At 50.7% G+C, this 14,619-nt stretch overlaps 1 protein-coding gene across 1 annotated transcript; it reads left to right on the top strand.

The window, feature by feature from the left end:
* The first annotated feature begins 145 nt into the window (after window positions 1–145).
* On the top strand, window positions 146–10,874 carry ABCF2 (ATP binding cassette subfamily F member 2). Its single transcript, XM_066552152.1, has 15 exons — window positions 146–241; window positions 479–646; window positions 2,795–3,007; window positions 3,931–4,113; window positions 4,414–4,585; window positions 4,711–4,806; window positions 6,160–6,262; window positions 6,345–6,440; window positions 6,541–6,660; window positions 7,202–7,291; window positions 7,521–7,631; window positions 7,889–7,951; window positions 8,423–8,551; window positions 9,483–9,686; window positions 10,310–10,874. The coding sequence occupies exons 2-15, from the start codon at window positions 493–495 to the stop codon at window positions 10,445–10,447; spliced, it is 1,872 nt and encodes a 623-aa protein (XP_066408249.1). The 5' UTR covers window positions 146–241; window positions 479–492; the 3' UTR covers window positions 10,448–10,874.
* The last annotated feature ends 3,745 nt before the right edge of the window (window positions 10,875–14,619 follow it).

Below are 14,619 nucleotides of genomic sequence, written 5' to 3' on the forward strand. Positions count from 1 at the left end.
CTGCCTGCCGGCCGCTCTGGCCCGCGCCGCCGGCGCCTCTATGGTACCTGCGGGGGCGGGGCCGGGCCGGCGCGCGGCATGCCGGGAGGCGCGGCGGCGTGCGGACGGCGCTCCCCAGGGCCGCGCGCCGCCCGGCGCCGGTGACGGTCCGCGCTGCGATTGGCCGGTGCGCCGAGGGGGCGGGGCGCTCGCACGCGGTCGCGGCGGGGCTGTTGCGACAGAAGGAAAGCGCGAGCGGCCGGTGCGGGCGGGCCCGGGGAGCCGAGAGAGGGGAGCGGCGGGGCCGGGCCGGGGTGGGGTGGGGTGGGCGGGGGGTGCGGTGCGGTGTGGCGCGGCGCGGGCAGCCCGGCAGGCGGGCGGGAACCCTCGGCAGGAGCCGGCGGCGCCGTGTGCTCCGGGCCGGGGAGCAGAGGCGGGGCGACCCGGGCCGGGCCGAATCGGCGCGACCTAACGGCGCCTATCGCCCCCTCTGGCGTAGCTCCCACCCGTGCCATGCCCTCCGACCTGGCCAAGAAGAAGGCGGCCAAAAAGAAGGAGGCGGCCAAGGCCCGGCAGCGGCCGCGCCGGGTCCCGGACGAGAACGGTGATGCCGGGCCGGAGCCGCAGGAAGTCCGGCCCCCGGAGGCCAACGGGACGGTGCTGCCAGGTGAGAAGCCGGCCGGTCCTGTGTCTGCCCCACGTGTCCCAGGGCGGGGACCTGGCCCGCGCCGTTCCGGCGGACCGTGTACGCTCGGCTGTGTCCCGGGTGGGCGAACCGCGACATTGATGTTCTGATGAAATGCCTCGGCCTGGGTTGCGTGGAACCGGCGGCTGCAGTAGCTGCCGTCGGGACCACTCTGCCCTGAGGCAGCAGGACAGCCGCGGGCCCGGGGGCTCCGCATGGGCCGTGTGTGTGAAGGATGCCCTCGCTTGAGGCACGGCAGTGTGAAGATGGAGGGGGCTGATGGTGTTTTCCTCCTCTCAGACACTGTCCCTACCTTCTGCTGCTTGATGCCCAGACCTGTTTCTTGGGTTTCTTGGGTTTTCGTTTAGTTTGGAGTTTTCTTTCCTGCTGCGGAAGCCACTGTAGCGTCTAAATCAATTCTCTTACTGCTATTTGCTGTGATTCTCTGCTCACCTGTTTCTCTGAGAGGTACCTGGTTTGCAAAAACTAAGAGCCTGCCTCTAAAAGAGGCTTTGTGCCTGTTAAAGAGAGAGGCTTTGCCGCAGGGAGCTGTTGGTCCCAAAGGAAATAGGTCTGGGAACGCTTACAGAGAGTTCATTTTTGGGCCTTCCTTTAGCTCAGCCGGCAGCCCGCAGTGTTCTGTGGGGCTCAGCTCGCGGTGCGCCGTGCCAAGCGGCGGCCGGTGCACGGCACGGAGCCCGGGGCGGCGGGGCCGGTGAGGGCCGCGGGTCCCAGCGCGGGCTGGGCTCCGTGAGGCCCCGGCGCGCGGGGGCCGCCCGGCCCGAGCCGGCCAATCGCCGCCTCCGCCGGGTCATTTGCATAGCGCGTTCCTATTGGTGCAGCGCGGGCGGGGCGGGGCCCGCTGGGCCCGGGAAGGCTCCGCTGCCCCGGCGGCTCCTCCGGGAACGGGCCCGAGCATCGGGGCCTTTGCACAGCGCTCCTGGGCACGGGGTGCGGTGCTGGGGTGCCTGTGCAGGGCCGGGACTGGGGCTCCATGGTCCTTGTGGCTCCCTTCCAGCCCAGGAGATCATGTGGTTCTATGTGGGTCAATACCGGCGTATTTCTTGCTGAGCTATTGATGCATCGGGGTAACACTCCTTTACCCATTTTCGCTCACCTGTTTCATTCTTTGTGGTCACTGCTCTGTGGCATTGCCCAAAGGAGTCCTTTGGGCCAGTGAGTCAGTGCCAGTGATATTTTTTGCTCCTCGGCTAAGGCACATTTGCTATGGTGTTAATAGTGATTTTGCAGAGTGGGTGATTTCGCCAGGAGTGCTGGTTGCTGACAACCAGGGTGTCATTCTGCACTGGCACAATCAGAAATCAGGTCTGCCTGCCAGCATCCCCAGAGCCACTGGCTGCTTCCAAGGGCAGCATCTCTCACTGAGTGAAGTTGGCCTATGACAGAAGGTCAGCATGACAGGAAGGATGGCAGTGAGCCTCTGGCACAGGTGGCCCAGAGAAGCTGTGGCTGCCCCATTCATAGAAGTGTCCAAGGCCACATTGGATGAGGCTTGGAGCAATCTGGGATAGTGGAAGGTGTCCCTATCCATGGCAGCAGGTTTGGAATTAAATGCTCTGGAAGATGTAACCCAAACCAATTTGGGATTTTGTGATTCTATCATTTTCTTGTAGTGTAGGAGGAAAGGAAGAGGGAACATGCAGATGAGCATTGTAGCTTCTCAGAAAATTAGTAGGGACTGTTTCGCTGCTGCTGCTGCTTCTCTGTTCTTAGCTTTCCCTTTGTTTATTTTCTAGTCAATTCATTTTTGTCCAAGCCTTTTCTTACACTTGCAGGCAATACTTTGTACGCTCTATTCCTAGTCTAGTCTTTCCTGCTAGTGGGGGTTAGTCCCATCACATTCAGAAAACGGCTCACTGTTGTGGCTGCTCACTTAGTTCTGATGGTCCCATTTTGTTTAGTTGACATTTAGATATTTGGCTGCTTGAAGTTCTTACTGGACCGCATATATCCTCGTGCTAAGCTGAAAAGCTGAGTGTCATTGCATCCTGGTCTCCTCAACTCTTCTGTAGAAATGGGAGTTGTTTTTTGGTCCTGGGCCTTTTGGTGCAGGGGCTTATGGCTTCCCTTGTGTTTGTAAATCAGTAACACTTCTGGTCTTCTCTATAGAGGTGGATGCTCTTACGAAGGAGCTGGAGGATTTTGAGTTAAAGAAAGCTGCTGCCCGAGCCGTGACAGGAGTGCTGGCCTCCCACCCCAACAGCACTGATGTGCATATCATCAACCTCTCGCTGACCTTTCATGGCCAGGAGCTGCTGAGTGACACCAAACTGGAGCTGAACTCTGGGAGGCGCTATGGCCTGATTGGACTCAATGGCATTGGTAAGCTGAGAGCAAGAGGGCAAGCACCGTGGCCCCCTGGAACTCAGTGAAGGTCTCTGCTGAGAGGCTGGGCAGGTGCAGGTGGGAAGTGCTGGAAAACAGAAGGAAGGTGGTTAGGCAGATATGGCTGGGACCCAGCAGGTTCTGTTCTCCCATATCTCCACCTGGGAGGGGAATTACTGATTGCTGAGAGATGTCTGAGATTGCATTCTGGGTTTGGACTGTGCTTTTGATCTGCTTTCTGTGGAGAGTTGGGAGAGTTGTCTGCGAGCTGTTAATCTGCCTGATTCCTGTTTGCCTGATTAGCCTAGTAGAGCCAGTAAACCCAATGCTGTTGGTGTTGGTCAAAGGACTTGTACTGTATGGAGAAGTAGAAAACGTGTGGTTTGGCCTGACTAGGAAAACAACTGTACAGTCTATGGAGAAAGTGATGCTACACTGAGAGATGCAGAATATGCCTGTGATTAGACAGGTGCTAGTAAGAGTGACCATCTGGTTTAAGTTTCAGGAAAACCCTGGTTGTTTAGGGATGAGTGCATTACTTTCCTCTGTGTTAGAAGTCTTCAGAATCTGGGATCGTGATACCAGCTGTCAGACCTGGTTAGACAGCAGAAACTACGACAGAGATAAAGTTTCCTAAATCTGGATGAGGGCTGAAGTGCAGTGGTTTCCAAAAAGCTTCTTCATGTCTCAGTCCTGTCTTTGGGGTGGTGAGCCTTAGCTAGGAGGGTGGCCTGTCCTACCGAGACAGTGGGCTCTACTGTGCCTCCAGTTCTTCTGGCCTCTTGGGAAAAAAGTTCCCCAGGATTTTCTGAGGTTGGAAAGGGAAGGAATCACCGTGGGATCTGAGTGTATCTCATCTGTTTCACTGTGACGTTGTAGCTCACTGACTGCAGCAATTAATTGTGATTATCTGCACACAGGGAAATCCATGCTTTTGTCAGCTATTGGGAAGCGAGAAGTGCCCATCCCAGAGCACATTGACATCTATCACCTGACCCGAGAGATGCCTCCCAGTGACAAGACCCCTCTGCAGTGTGTGATGGAGGTGGATACAGAGAGGGCCATGCTGGAGCGAGAGGCAGAGCGTTTAGCTCATGAAGATGGTAAAGCTTCTCAGAGTCCCAAGGGGCATTTCCTCCCTTTCCTTCCCTACCAAAGAAATTGGGGTTCTTTGGGGAAGTTTTCACATGTTGTGGTACCTGTTTCCTCCAGCTGCCCTGTACTAATGGGCACAGATGACACTTCTTTGGATGAATTATTCCATGCGGCATCTTAAGAAGTGTTTCAGGCTTGGCTGTGCAGGGGGCTCAATAGGAGTAAAGCAGAGGGGCTGTGAGGTGTCCCAGCTGTGCAGCTGAGAACCCTCTGTGGGCAGAGGTGCTGACCATCAGGCTCTCTTCCAGCGGAATGTGAGAAACTCTTGGAGTTGTATGAACGCCTGGAGGAGCTGGATGCTGATAAGGCAGAAGCACGAGCCTCACGTATCCTTCACGGCTTGGGGTTCACGCCAGCCATGCAGAGGAAGAAGCTGAAGGACTTCAGTGGTGGCTGGCGAATGAGGGTGGCACTTGCCAGGTGAGTGAGAGTGTGTGGCTGCCCGTGACTGCAGAGTCCCAGACAGCTGTAAGGACTCAGAGCAGGTTGAGAGGCTTTGGGTTCCCTACACTTACCCTATGCTGACATCTCCCCTGTCCTTGCAGAGCACTCTTCATTCGGCCTTTCATGCTGCTGCTCGATGAGCCCACAAACCACCTTGACCTGGATGCCTGTGTGTGGCTGGAGGAAGAGCTGAAAACGTAAGCATGGAGGAGTTTGCTGCTTCTGTGGGTTGTGCTTTTCTGATTGTCAGCATGTGAGCACAAACATCTTGTCAGCACCTAAGCAAGTTCTGCAGCAGTAACTGTATAGTTCTTGTGGGTGCAAAACTGTGTTGCAGTACCAGTGACACCTGCTTGCTGCTGTGTGAGATTCTTTGAGACAAGGATAAAGAATTCAGTTCAACTCCCTGTCTCCCTGCACTGAAGAAATGAGAAATGCTAATTTGTACTCCCAGGTTAAAGGTGCTTCCTTGAAAGTCAGGAGCAGGCCTTGGCAGCCTGTGTACCAGCATTAAGTACTGTACTAGTACATAATGAGCTTTCCAGACCTGGCTGTCAGCTCATCTTCCTCCCCACATTTCTCTGTTTTTATAGAACTGTAGTATCTGAGCGTGTTGGTTTCATCTTTTGCTAGAGTGTGAGGTGCCTAGTTTTCATGACAAAGGTAAAATGTTAAGGTGTAAGGCAAAAAGCTTAGGAACACTTAGGAAGCTCAGGTTATGGGGTGTGCATTAAAAGAACTATTGTGAGAAGGGCTTTGCCTTTGCAGAGGTTTTCCCATCAGCTCTGTCAGTTGAACCTTTTATGTCCTTGCTTTAGAAGTGAGGTGCTTTAGAAAAGAACTTTGAACCTTTTTTGGTGAGGCTTTAACCCTTCATTGTATGGATTTGGAGCAGAGCCAACTGCAGTGTGCATATGGATGGGTGTCACCCTGGTTTTTTAAGATTTTCTGAGCCTTCTGATGTTGTCATTCTTATAGCGAACTTTCTCACACACTTTCTGTAAATAACTCATTGTTTTGCATTCCTTTATGGAGGAAGAGAAAGTTGATAGACTGTTGGTTTGTCCAATGTCATTGGAGAGGTGACATTGTCACCCCCCAATCCACTGTCACTCTTAAAAAACTATAAATGTTAAGAGTCAGAAAATAAACTTCCCTTTTTCTTCACCTTAAGAACAGCGGTGTGAGCTCGTGTTTTTTTGTGTCCTATAGCGACAGATGGGAGTCTGTACTGAGGGGACAGTAAGCAGCCAAGGTTGAAACTTCTTAGAAACATGATGCTAATGGAGATGGCTGCATCAGTGACACAAGTCACTTGCCTCAAAGGCAATCAGCTCTGGACTTCTTGTGGTAACAGGCAAAGACTATGTAATGGTGCAGGGTGTTTTACTACAGTGAAAACTGTTGGCAGGATTTACACACTTCAATTGGTTGTAGATGCTTTACTGCTATTTACCAGAGCATGCATATAAAGCCTTTGTCACCATCAGGGCCAACAAACGGGATTTCTTTTCCTAATTTAGTCTGTAATAACTTACGTGGTGCCACAGGTTCAAGCGGATTCTTGTGCTGATATCCCACTCCCAGGACTTCCTGAATGGCGTCTGCACCAACATCATCCACATGCACAACCGCAAGCTTAAGTACTACACGGTGAGTGAACAGAGCCCATGTAACCAGACAGGCACAGGGGCTGTTCTCTGGACACATCTGATGTGCCATGCTCTCTTTCCAGGGAAATTATGATCAGTATGTAAAGACCCGCTTAGAACTAGAAGAAAATCAAATGAAGCGATTCCACTGGGAGCAAGATCAGATCGCTCATATGAAGGTACCTGCCTAGCTGCACGAGCACCCTCCTACCCCTTTAGTGGGCATTCCTGCCCCTCATCAGCCTTGTCACTGTGCCTTTTGGCTGGCTCTTTTTGCAGAATTACATTGCACGGTTTGGCCATGGTAGTGCGAAGCTGGCCAGGCAAGCTCAGAGCAAGGAGAAGACCCTTCAAAAAATGATGGCTTCTGGCTTGACAGAGAGAGTTGTGAATGATAAGGTAGGATCAGACATGGAATTGCATCTAGAGATCTGTATTTGAAACATGGACTACAGGAGTAGAAGGGTCTTCAGCAGACAGCAGGAAGGGCTGACAGAGCTGGTAGCAAGAACAAGATACCCCTCCTTGATGCCAAGTATCCCTGTACTCAACATGGAGTGATGCTGAACAATGAGGAGGAATTTTCTAGGGGAGGGGAGTGGAGTTGTCTTATTAATAAGGCTGTTTTGCAGAAATCAGAAAGGAATGCCTAGGGCTCATAGGAGATAAGAGAGGATGCTCAGTGCACCCTTTACTTGTGTCAAGAATGCAGACCCACATTTGTTTCAAAGGAAAAGAAATAGGGATTTATTGGCCAGCAGATGAGCTTGCAAGCAGCTCATCAGAATAAATCTGAGTGAGTTGCAAGAAGGGCGTATAACAAGCCACAATCTGGGGCCTTGGTCTACAGCTGATGTTGGTAGTGAGGCATGGTTATACTGGAATGAGTGGGCTGTCCCGTGATCTGGGTGTCTCACAGGTGGATATTCTGTGTTAACAGACTTTGTCATTCTACTTTCCACCCTGTGGGAAAATTCCCCCTCCCGTCATCATGGTGCAGAATGTGAGCTTCAGATACACCAAGGATGGGGTGAGTATGGGACTATGCATACAGAGATCACTTGTATTCCTGCTTGTTTGGGAGCGGGAGACTTTTGGCTGAGCTTCCTGAGGGGGCTGCCGTATGTGACTAGTGGAGCAAAGTTCTTGGCAGTGCTAATGCTGGGCCTGCTGGGGACAGAGCATTACAGGTGCAGTGGGGAGGTTCTGGAGAGTACTGAGAAGGTGTAATAATGTTCTGTGGGTTTTGTGGTTCGCAGCCGTGGATCTATAATAACCTGGAGTTTGGGATTGACCTGGATACTCGTGTAGCTCTTGTTGGACCCAATGGAGCTGGAAAGTCAACACTGCTGAAACTGCTCACAGGAGAGGTTTGCTCTGTGCATTGTCTATCCTGCTCTGGGCCTTTACTTTTGGAATAGTCTGCAACAAAGTGCACTTGTTTTCCAGAACACCCTGGTCAGGCCTTAGAAGTCCTGTGGTCTTGCTGAAACATAGGGCTTTTTCTCTCATATTACCTGTTCAGACTGTCTCCCTGTGCCAGACTGGAGATGGCTGGATTCTGTATTTCTGGCATACTACAAGAGGAGAGCTTTCCTGCTGAAATGGTTTTATCTTCCCCTTCTAGCTGCTGCCCACAGATGGGATGATTCGCAAGCACTCACATGTGAAGATCGGTAGATACCACCAGGTACTCCCTACAGCAGCCCCAAGGGGCAGGGAATCCTGAGGAAAAAGCTGTCAGGAATGAGGAACGTTACCCCTCTAGTTCTGCTCCTAAGGCCTCTCCCAGTGCTGTCTTTCTGTGTCTGGAGATGGGGGAAGGAGCTGTTCCATGGAATGGGCTCCAGCTCGTGTTCTTACCCTGCAAAGAGGCTGGCTGTGGTCCTTCTTGTTCAGCCTCACACCTGCTACGGCTGAGCTGGTGCCTTGTGTTTGGTGGTGAACAAGCCTCCTGTTCTGGAGCAGCACTCCTGTTCCTCAAATGGAAATTATTGAATTATTCCCTAGTAGCTGGGCACAGAGGCTGTTCTGTGGGTGGGATTATTGCCTCATGCATTCTGCTGCTCACCTGGTACTAGAAGGGTGCAAGGGGGGTGGTGCTTAGGGCCATGGAGTGGTTGGCCTGCCCAGCCTGAAGCTGACTTTTCTTCTCTGTCAGCACTTGCAAGAGCAGTTGGACTTAGACCTCTCACCATTGGAGTACATGCTGAAATGCTACCCAGAGATCAAGGAGAAGGAGGAGATGAGGAAAATCATTGGCAGATATGGTTTGACAGGGAAGCAGCAGGTGAGTATTGGCTGTTGAGGTTTTCTTTTTTGTTCATTAGGGGATTAGAGGTTCTGTGTTTTCTGTTACTTTACTGATACCTGACAGTGTGATACAGTATGCAGCATGCCACACCACAGCATGAGAATGCTTTTTCCGTCTCTGCCTTTGAAATTGGAGAAAAAAATAACTCACGGTTCATGGGAACTCTCTTTGGATCACAGCAGTGTGTGGGTTGGAAGGGGTAACTCCCTCACACTCCGGGTGAAAAGAAAGCAAGTTCTGGTATATTGCTAGACCTGAGCATGTTTTAATTATAATTTGAACTATTTTACTTCTCTCTTATTTCTGAGATGAATACCAGGCAGAAGTGCTAGAAGATTCTCAGCTGTTTGTAGGGTCCACTTGGCTCAGGCAAGAGAGTGGGCCCATCTATGGTGCTCCAAGGCCCAGTGTGACACGTCCTGTGTGTGACAGTTGTCCACACTGCTGCAGCTCAGCATTGATTTTTATGTTGGTTTTGCCCATTTATCTCTGCAGAAGTTGAGGGTAGTTTGATTGTTGTGTCAGTGAATACCAGTCATACCAATGAACTGTCCTTACACACCTTTGGCACAAGCTGGGTCTTGCTGTGTACAGTCCTTCAGAAACCCCTGGAATTCCCTTTTTCCCAGGGTGGGAGAAGGTTGGTGTGGGTGTAAGGCTACCTGAGGTTGGGGTGGGTATAAGGCTACCTGAGGTTGATGCAGGTGTAAGGCTACCTGAGGTTGATGCAGGTGTAAGGCTGACTGAGGTTGGTGCAGGTGTAAGGCTAACTGAGGTTGATGCAGGTCTAAGGCTAACTCCTGTGTCATGGAGCTGCTGGGAGCCCAAGGTGAGACCCAGGTGGTTTGGGGCAGGGTGGCAAGCTGTCAGGTGCCTGCAGAGCTGTAAGCATGTGTGTGTTGGGCAGGTGAGCCCCATCAGGAACCTCTCTGATGGGCAGAAGTGCCGTGTGTGCTTTGCCTGGCTGGCCTGGCAGAACCCTCACATGCTCTTCCTGGACGAGCCCACCAACCACCTGGACATAGAAACCATAGATGCACTGGCAGATGCTATCAATGAGTTCGAGGGAGGAATGATGCTTGTCAGCCATGACTTCAGACTCATCCAACAGGTAAGGACAGGTGTGAGTTTTGTCAGAGCACCTTTATAACATTTTAGTCATGAAAACAAGGTGTTTTCAACTGACTGGCTCTTACTCATCCCAAAAAGATGGGTAAGTGAAAAAGAAATCGTGACTCCCTTTCTGCAATGTTAAACAATTGCTGAGCTAGCCCAGGAAAACATTAGGTACTTAAAATAAAACAAAAACCACCACAAATGTGAAGTGCTGATCTATCTGCTATAGCTTTGGCTGCAAGTTCAGATATGATTTTATTTTTCACTGTGATAGATCCAAGTAGTTCAGGTCAAGAACTACTTTTGTTTCAATTACCAATTTAGCAAGAAAGGCTTTTCATCTTAGTCCATGAACAAAACCAGAAATACAGAGGGGCCTGGGACTTTCAGTTCTAAAATCTTGTACAAATTATGCAGAAAACACGTATCTACAGGGAAATGTTTCCCTGTAGATACTTTTCTTTGGTAGTCTAAATGTGAAAGTTATCAAACTTTTCTTGCTAGACTTCAAAGAGTTGTTTTTAGTTAACTTTATAATTTTGGCAAGATGATAGAAATTTGTACTGCAAACCTCTTTGCTGTTCCTCCTCCTCCTCCTCGTGGTGTGCTGGCTCTCAGGTCGCACAGGAGATCTGGGTCTGTGAGAAGCAGACAATCACCAAGTGGCAAGGGGACATCCTTGCCTACAAGGAGCATCTCAAGTCGAAGCTGGTGGATGAAGACCCGCAGCTCACCAAACGGACCCACAACGTGTGAGCTGAGGAGCCCCAGGCCTGGCCACGGCGGGGCAGAGCTGCTGCTCCCTCTGGCTGTGTTCTAGGATTGCTGCAATACTGCTTCCCCTCGACTTGCCTTGCACCTCCGTGTCTGGACAGAGCTGTTCTCTTCTGATCTGGCTACATTTGGGCAACTGTTTCCTTATCTAGACAACGTCCCATCTGAGCCAGGCCTTGGAATCTGTTGGCTTGGGGTCACAACAGTTGCCATCGGGGTGTCCAAGCTGAAGTGATACACAAGTGGAGACCCCAGCCCAGCTTCTCCTGCCTTTTCCTTCCCAATTTCTGCTTCAGTTTAGATACTTCACTTCAAACTCCTCTGGCCTTGGTTTGTTTTTAACTATTATTTAACAGTGTAATTAACAGATCTGCCTGAGAATCCATCAGTCAATAAAGAGAGAAAAAGAGTCTTGTCTTGTTTTGTGAGCCATGGTAGTTGGGTTGTGCTGGGGTGAGTCAGCAAGTCCGGAGCTTTGAGTGAGATCAGCCCTTCCTGCTAAATGCTCAGCTCCTCAGTAGAACCAAAGCTGTGGCCAGAACCTGAGAGGTGTGGAGTGGTGAGTGCTGAGCTTTGGAGGCACTGAGCAGGGCCCTCACCTGGGCACCTGGGCTCAGCCACCCTGAACACTGCATTTCCAGCGAGTCCCTGAACAGGCCACGGGTGCCTCTGTCATGGACAGTGACAGACACAACCTGAAAGTGTTCTGAAGATCATTGTTAGAGGCAGAACACAGACCTGTGGAACACCAGCCTGTGTTCTTACAAACACACTGGCTCAGGTGCGGCGTTTTGCTTCACCTGGAATTGTCCAATAATAAGACTGAATAATGTAGGAATTTTGGACTCTGAACTAGTTCCTTGTTCCTTGCAGGTTTAACTAAAGACTAATCAACTTAAGCTGATTTAGTTGTAGAAGTTTAATTGTTAGATTTTTGGAAAAGTTGGTGTTCAAACCTCACCCTGAGCCACAGAAGCTTGAATAAAATACATTTTTAATTTAGTACTAGAATAAAAGGTACTAAAGAGAAAGTTAGGTAGCAAATTGAACCTAATAGGTGTTTTGATCGTGAGTCATTGTTTTAATTACTTCTGACCCATGAGAGTGACAGCCCTGTTCACAGGAGAGGCTCGTGTAGCCCAGCAGCCCATCTGGCAGCACGAGTGCCTGGGTGAATGGAAGGACAGGACAAATGAAGGAGTTGTGCTCCCATGCAGAGCATTCTTTGGCGCCAACTGACTTTGACTTAAAAGAAGTCTTTCCTTATTTTTCTTTCCCAAAGGGCCCATCCAAGTTGTGACTGCTGCTGTGGAAGCACTGAGTGTCATCCACAGGACAAATGTGAGCTGCTTCCAGTAGATCAAAAAGGACCCTTCAGGTTTTTACTGGTTCTAGCAGTGACCTGAGAGGAGAAAAATAATATGTTTTCTGGGAAAATAATGCCAGTTAGTTTAAGTGCTTCCAAGTTAGTTCTGCAGAAAGGTCTAGATGGTAGTAAATGTCACCTGGATTAATATCTCACAGTGGAGGACTTGGAAGTTACCAGATAGAGTGAGGGTGTGAAAACTCACAGGGAAGTGATTACTCAAAAGACTGATGGGCCACAAAGTTTAACAATAATAGATTAATACGGGTCTGTTTGTGCTCCTCTTTGAAGGGCTGGTGAGTTGGAAATGGTTGTGAAGTAGCTCTGAGAATGGTGAGGTCAGAGTCCTTACTGAAGCTAGAGCTATTTGTCCTGTACTTCTTTTCCTTACCGAAGATTTGGCAACAATTCATTTCACTACATTTCAGATCTGCAGTAATAAACGGAGGATACAATCTTAACACTGAGTTCTTTGGGAATGGTAAATCCTGAAAATGGCCGGGGGATGCTGGGATGCACGATGGGCAGTGGTTGGAGCACTGTTGTAGCTCGTGGAGCCAGGAAGAGCAGTGTCACCTATCTGCTGCTGCAAAGAGAGAGGAACTTCCCAGATGCAGACATGTCTCTGATGTATAAACAAGGGCCACAGATACACGTTTGAAGCAAAAGCAGCTGTAGCTGCTCCAGGGGTCACAGTAGGGCCGGACTTGTGAAATGGAATCCATAAATGTGCTTTAACAGCCTTGGTTTAACCTCAGTCTGTTCTGTGGTGGCAGTGTGCTGGGCTGTGCTGAAACAGCTGTGGCAGACAGATGTCCTGGAGCGCTGATCTCAGAGACAGCAGCAAGCTGAGGCAGTGCCACTTCAAGCTGTTTCAGCTGAGAATTTTCTGGTTTTGCAGAAAAGCAAAACTATTGATAAATTACAGGAGTTGCTCCTCAGGAGCTAGGATGTTCGTTTCTGTAAAAGAAGTGACCCAGCGCCTGCACAGTCACACTTGCCTGCTGTCCACAAGCAAGGGTGGCTCTAACACAGCCAGAGGGGGCAGGTGCAGGCTCGTGGGATTCCCTTTGTGTGCTGCAGGTAGATCCATACAGCACAAACCAGCAGCAGCACGAGGCAGGCCCAGCACAGCAGCCTGTACAGCCTCTAGCCCATAGAGTCCAGGGAAGCAGAGGGTAATTCTCCAAAGCTGAGGGTCCAAAGCTGACTGTACTGCTCTGTGCACCAGCCTGCACCCTTGGTGGGTCAAGAGACATCCTGCGCCTAATGCTGTGACCAGGTGCTGTTCCTCCACCAACGGGCTCCCTTCCAACTAAATGGGGTTTTTTTCAGAAAAAACAGCTGTGTGTTTATCACTGTGTAAGGCTGTGTATCACAAACAGGGTGGTAGCTGGGGAGGGATACAACAGCCCCAGCTCCTTCAGCACAGGAGTCCCCGTGTGCTGTGCCCAAGGAAACACAGCTCCCATTGCAAGGAGTGGTGGAATGTCCCTCCGAGGGGGACCCTGTACTGCTCCTGACAGCACAGGGCCCCTTAGGAAGCACAGGTGGTGATGTCCCCTGCTCCTCACTGCCAGTATTAGTCACTCCTGTTTCAAGAGGATCCCACTGCCACATATCTTCACGAGCCCATTCTCCTTCACAAACGCACCAACATGGCCATTCCAGCCTGCACTGCCTGATCACGAAGGTTTCAGTGGCTGGGAGCAAGAACCTCGCTGTGGCACTGTCCCCCTTGTCACTGTGACAGTTACTTGCGCCAGGGGAGGGTTATCAGGGGCCTCCCCATTAGGACAGGCTGAGAATAAAGCGACTCAGTGAAACACTGTGGGCTGCACAAGCAGCAGCAGAAGCACTGCCTGATGAGTAGCCCCCCAGCTCACTCTGGGAGATGTGATTTGCTCAGGATGTGCCAGTATGACATGTGTACCTGAGCAGGAGATTCCATCTGTCAGCACAGAGACTCCCACCAAACCAGGTGTGTTCCCCCACCATACAAGCATGCTGGCATCACCCCTTTATGAAATGGCTGCAGTGGTGTCTGCTGAAAGGCTTCCTTTTCTCTCCAACGTACAGAAAACTCTGTTTTGTTCATGTCCCTGCTATGCTGCTGCACATTTTTCCTGGCTATGCCTAAATCCTGTGTTACATTTACCCTCATTAGTGTAATAATTGGTTTCCAAGACAGGTCAATCCACACTTGGGGTGTCAGCCCTCCACTGCCCCCCTCCTGACATTCCCTGTTGTGTGCAGCAGGTGGGATCCCAAGAGCAGGCTAGGTAGCAGGGGAAATTTGGCTGGTAGGATGTTTGCAGTGCCATCCTTTAATCTCTGGACCTATGCTCCCTGCAGTTACTGTGTTTCCCCTGATGGCATTACCTGTTCCATAGAACAGATGTAATTCCATTTGATTATGGAGTACCTTGAGTACTCCAATTCACAGCCTTGCACCAAAGCAAGATCCCTCCTTTCATCAAGCTCCTTTTGGACTTGGGAATGGCTCTGCTCTGGTAATGCTGTCCCCTGTAAATCAGATGCTTCTGCTCTTGCCCCTCTTTGCCCCGGTTACACTCAAACTTCTCAGGTCTGAAAGTTTAACTGAATCTGTCACTTCCAAGCTCCTCTCAGGCCAGCTGCTTTTCATTTAGTGCAAAGTGGAATCATCAGCCACAGGTGTGTACTTGTCCTGCTTCTTGGGGGCTGCAACTGAGGCAGGGTAGATCCTGCTACCTGTGCTATATAACCAACCCTGCAGCACTTGCTGGCTGTTCTGTTGGGGGTTAAG

This window comes from Molothrus aeneus, chromosome 1 (assembly GCF_037042795.1).
Source record: "Molothrus aeneus isolate 106 chromosome 1, BPBGC_Maene_1.0, whole genome shotgun sequence".
NCBI classification, from domain to species: domain Eukaryota; kingdom Metazoa; phylum Chordata; class Aves; order Passeriformes; family Icteridae; genus Molothrus; species Molothrus aeneus.

Coding starts and splice junctions, on each gene's coding strand:
- ABCF2 (XM_066552152.1), top strand. CDS start 493: ATGCCCTCCGACCTGGCCAAGAAGAAGGCGGCCAAAAAGAAGGAGGCG. Junction 7,952..8,422: donor AGATCGGTAGATACCACCAG/GTACTCCCTACA, acceptor CTTCTCTGTCAG/CACTTGCAAGAGCAGTTGGA. Junction 8,552..9,482: donor GTTTGACAGGGAAGCAGCAG/GTGAGTATTGGC, acceptor TGTGTTGGGCAG/GTGAGCCCCATCAGGAACCT.